We start from the raw sequence: 5,033 nt of genomic DNA on the forward strand, positions 1-5,033 counted from the left end.
TCTCTATGGGGTTAAAGTCAGGCTTCCTAAGTGTTTAAAAGAGTCCCTAAGGGTATGTTTCCACGGTCAGTAAATGGTGTGGATTGAACGCTAAGTAAAGCCACAGCGTCCAATCCGCAGCGTCCAGATGTTACAGCATAGTGGATAGGATTTTATGAAATCCCATCTCCACTATGCGTGCAGGAATGCCTCCGGATTCCCTGTGTATACACACATGCGGCGTGTCTTTTTAGACTACAGTATGTCTATTTATGTTGCGAAGACAGTCTCCGCAAGATAAATATCACAGTGTAATATATAGGATGCGGTGATTCCACATGTTTCAATGAACACATGCGGAATCACCGCGCGTACAAAAGCCGGCAGAGCTTTGGACGGAGCGGACATGTGCTGCAATATTCCTAACAAGGCCCAGCTGACACCACTCCTCAGGCCACGCAGGCGCGCACCACAGGCCCCTAAAATATGACCCAAAACACACTCCATCACACGCATCTGTGAACAACTCCAAGTCATCATTTACAACTGGAAAGATAGAAGTGGATCCAGCTCACTCACAGGGCTTATTTAAAAATTAGAACATTTTTATTGGATTATTATCCTTAAAAAATTCAAAATGACAAAACAGACATCTCAGATGGCACAGCAATGACAGGGGGTGATGTGTTAGGCTACTTTCACACTAGCGTTTTCTGGCGGACGTCACAATGCGTCGTTTTTTGAAAGAAACGCATCCTGCAAAATCTCCCGCAGGATGCGTTTTTTTCCCACAGACTTGTATTGACGATGCATCGCGACGGATTGTCACGTGTTGTGTACGTCGTGCAACGGATGCGTCGGAATTTGGCGGCCCGTCGTCTGGAAAAAACGTTGATTGTAACGTTTTTTTGTCTGCGTCGGGAAAACGTGTCGCGACGCATCCTGCGGCACGCGTCGTTGGCTGGAATGAAAGCCTATGGGCGCAGGATCCGTCGTGACACGTCGTATGACGGAATGCAGCGCTGCAAAATGTGTTTTTACACTGAGCATGCTCAGAATCAGGATTTTGTAGCCAATTCACCAGACACCCCCAAATCTATATAAACCTAGCCTGGGCCTTCATCCCCAAATGTGCCAGCAAAATGTCAGAAGACTGCATCCAGCTGCTATAGCCAGAGGCCTGACTGTGCTGCCAGAAGCCAGCATCACACTACAGCCTTCCAGCCAGTGTGAGTACTGCCATTTTTGCGTACGTCTGTGTGAATGTCTGTGTGTGCATGTGTTTGTGTCTGTATGACGTACTGAAAACAGCCAGAGCTAAACCTGAATACAGCCAGAGGCCTGCCAGCGTCCTGCACCAGCCAGCGTCCAGCTCCAACCTGAGGCCTGCCAGCGTCCTGCCAGAGTCCAGCTCCAACCTGAGGCCTGCCAGCGTGCTGCACCAGCCAGCGTCCAGCTCCAACCTGAGGCCTGCCACTGTGAAGCCAGCCAGCGTCCATCTCCAGCCTGGGCCCTGCCAGCATCCAGACAGTGGGACTCCTGCCATTTTTGCGTGTCTGTGGGTGCATGCGTGTGTGTGCATGTCTGTGTGCGTCTTTGTGTTTTGGTCTGCCTGTGTGCTTTTGTGCATCTGTGGGTGTTTGCATAGCCTGTGTGCTTGTGTGTGTTAGTGTGCTTTTGTGCGTGTGCATTCGTTGTGCATGCACCTGTGTGCTTTCGTGCGTACGTCTGGGTGATTGCGGGTGCATGCGTCTGTGCAACTGGGTGAGTGCATGTGCATTTTTTTTTTTAATGTGATGTATTTACCAAGTAGTGTGGTCTGTGCAACATGTGGTTTCAGTGTGTGAGCGTGTGTTTTTATTTCAATTTTTGTTTTATTGTTGAAACCATTTCCAGTTGATGTACTTGTATTTAACATAAAGAGCATTTTAGCTCCTAATTGTGATAAAAAAAAATAAAATTAAAAAAGAATTAATAAAAATTTTCTTAAAAATGTCCGTAGTATCACTTCACAAACGTAAATTTTAACCTGGTGCATGTACAAATGGCCACACATGCAATACTGAGTTGGTTGAGGGTTTATTTTTTAAGAAAAAAGTTAATAGAAAATTTTTAAAGGGTTTATTTTCTTTTATTAGCAATTTTTAAAGGGATATTTTAAAATCTCATATGTGGTCAATACATTTTCACATGGTGTTTAGGCCTTTCACTTTTAAAGGTTATTTTTAATTTTTTATTTTTTTGTGTGGGTGGAAAAGGTTTCACAGCTTGCACATACTATTCAAGTAGGTAATCCTGCTCACACTGGTGTGACTTGGATCTATTTGTTTTTGGGTTTGTTTCTCAAAACTGTTGGTGTTGGCATGCATGAACATTGCTCACATAATTGGAACAGGGTGGTTATTAAATATTTCAGATTACCTAGTTTGTGGGGTGGGTCTAACTATAAATTCTTTTTACTTATAGAGCCACCAGGGACCACCACGACTGCACACACAGCACGCCACTTTCCAGATGTAAGTTTTGAAGACCCCAAATCTGCCAAATCAATGTGTATAGAAGATTACAAGTGTCTTTTTACTTACAGAGCCACCACGGACCACTCTGCAAGAATGTCCTCTTCTGAGAGCCCTCCTCCAGAGCGACAGCGTGTAGCGATAAGTTAAAAAATTTTTAGTTTTTGGTGTCCTAGTTAAAATTTCTGTTAATCACTCTATGCATTAATTATGTTTTTTCAGGAAGCTGAAGTAGCAGAGGACCTCTCAGAAGGGGACGAGATGGGTGGAGAAATACAAGGAGCTGGCGCACAGAGTGTAAGTTGTGGCAAAACAGTTGCTTCACACATCGCAGTGCACCCAACACAAAGCAGATCATCATACCTCACTGTACACATACAACATATGCCTACATCAAAGATAATTATTTTTCTTTTGTTTTAGTCTGCTGCACATTCTGGCCAATGCCATGAAGGTCCTCCCAGCCGCTCCCAGAGTCAGCGTCATCATCGCTGCAGCGGTCAGGCAGCAGTGAGTTGTTTTTTTTTTTTTATCTTTTTTCTCTTGGTAGTTTTGAGTTTCAGTGTACTAATTATGTATTTATTTTTTTCTTTTCACAATCTTCACAGCGTGCTCCCGACTCAGAGGTCGAGGACAGCAGCCTTGATGTGGACCGCCTCATCGAGGAGGTCCGCGAGCAGGAGCCGCTGTGGAATATGGCTGACCGCAGGCATGCTGATACACATGTGACCCGTCGGCTCTGGGAGGAAGTATGCCAAAATCTTTTGCCGAGGTGGGAGTACCTTCAGCCAAGGCAGCAGACTCAAGAATGTAAGTATTCACTTTTCAGTAATATTTTAGAGCTGAATGGAATGTATTGTAAATTAACCTTTTTTTTAATTTCATTCTTGTCTTCACAGGTGACAGGGTTAGGTGGCGGTCACTCAGGGATCGCTTCAAGAGGGAGTTTAACCAGGAGATGCGGGCCCCGAGTGGCTCAGCAGGACGGAGAAGGACTCAGTATAAATACAGCCGTGCCCTGTCCTTCCTCAGGGAAACAATGCTGAGTAGAACGTAAGTATTCAACAGCCCATTCAATAAATCGCCATGTTTACCTGTCTAACTTTTTTGGTTTCAGTCAGGGCTTTTTCCTATAAATATATTAATTTTTGTTTTTCCTATTTCACAGCACCGTCTGTAGCCATCGGGCACCTGCATCTACCTTGGAACCCTCTGGAGCGATCTCTCAGGAGTCCGCCACCGAGGGCCACATCGGTAGACCCCTCGTCTGACCCTTCTGGTACGTCTGCTTCATCCACTTCCGCCAGCACTGGAGCATCATTGCAGCCTTCGTTACTTGAAGCTGCTGGTCAAGACTTAGCATTCCCTTTACCACACCCCTCTGATCCTGCCACCTCGAGACCACCATTAGGTTCGGTGCGACAGAGGGGTCCGGAAAGGAGCTATGCTCCTGAGTTCTTGCATCTGAATGCATCCTTCCAAAGCTCTTTCAAAATTTTGGGAGAGCAAGTGACTGCTGGGTTCAACATGTTGCAAACACGCATCAGTGAACACAGCAGTTGCTTGGATAGGCTGCATTCAGATGCAAGTCAATCTCCAAACAACCTTTTTTTTTTTTTTTTCTCCACTCCATGCTCAGGAGCATGGAAAAGCTAACTCTTGACCAGCAGATGCGGGTAATGCAAGCCAGCCATGCTGCTCTAGTGCAGGTCATGTCCGAAGCCCCTCCAACACCCACACAGCCACTACAACTTTCCCACACCAGGCCCAGTAGCAAACACAGTCCCAGTACCCTACCCAGTCCCAATTCCCATCCCGGCCCCAAATCCCAGTGTCTTCCCCAATGTTTTCTTCCTTGTCCAGCTTTCATTCCCCATTTAGTATTCCACCTACCCCAACACCACCCCCCCTGCTCAGCCTCCTGTTTTCCCCCCCCCCTTCCACTACACCCCAACCCAGTAGGCTTTCCCCACCTATCGACGTGGTCCAACCTGCCAGCCCCTCCGCTAGTATCTCCACCTGACACTTTACTGACCTATGAAAGTTGTTTTCATTGTTTATAAAAGATTGTTATATTAAAAATATTTTTCAAAAAATTTAAAAACATAAAAAAAGTTTTAACACTAAAAGTTTTATTTGAAAAAAATGACAAGATTTTGAATAAAAATTTAAATAAAAAATTTATTTTGGTTTAAACTCTACTATTTGTTTCAGTGCCTTCATTTAGGTAAGCTGGTATGGTAACAAACAAAAGGCGAAAACAAATTACACACCGCACGTTAAAAGGTATAATAAATTTGGTTTATTAGCAAAAGTATCAAACTTTTGGAAACTAATTAATAAAACTTGGTGTCAATAAAAACACTTTGTACAGAAACATAAATCACCGAGACATGAAATAAAGATCTCACACTATGTTGTCTTGCCAAGGAACCCTGCCTACAGGTGACACAAAATACTCTGCAAAGTGGTCCCTCATTCTGGTAACAGAACCTGCGGAGCGAACAGAGCTGCTTTGGTAATCCCACAAGGTTGTTT

The 5,033-nt window shown here is 44.7% G+C and overlaps 1 protein-coding gene across 2 annotated transcripts; it reads left to right on the forward strand.

The window, feature by feature from the left end:
* Nucleotides 1-1,116: 1,116 nt before the first annotated feature.
* On the forward strand, nt 1,117-4,696 carry LOC141074826 (uncharacterized). Of its 2 annotated transcripts, none has more exons than XM_073562086.1 (8): nt 1,117-1,208; nt 2,446-2,495; nt 2,567-2,640; nt 2,718-2,792; nt 2,919-3,005; nt 3,104-3,305; nt 3,395-3,548; nt 3,664-4,696. In XM_073562086.1, the coding sequence occupies exons 4-8, from the start codon at nt 2,757-2,759 to the stop codon at nt 3,764-3,766; spliced, it is 582 nt and encodes a 193-aa protein (XP_073418187.1). In that variant the 5' UTR covers nt 1,117-1,208; nt 2,446-2,495; nt 2,567-2,640; nt 2,718-2,756; the 3' UTR covers nt 3,767-4,696. The 2 variants fall into 2 exon arrangements, with proteins under 2 accessions (XP_073418187.1, XP_073418178.1); XM_073562077.1 differs by having other exon boundaries at nt 2,567-2,630.
* The last annotated feature ends 337 nt before the right edge of the window (nt 4,697-5,033 follow it).

Source organism: Dendrobates tinctorius, unplaced genomic scaffold, assembly GCF_039654945.1.
Source record: "Dendrobates tinctorius isolate UK_male_01 unplaced genomic scaffold, ASM3965494v1 ptg000015l, whole genome shotgun sequence".
Lineage (NCBI taxonomy): Eukaryota > Metazoa > Chordata > Amphibia > Anura > Dendrobatidae > Dendrobates > Dendrobates tinctorius.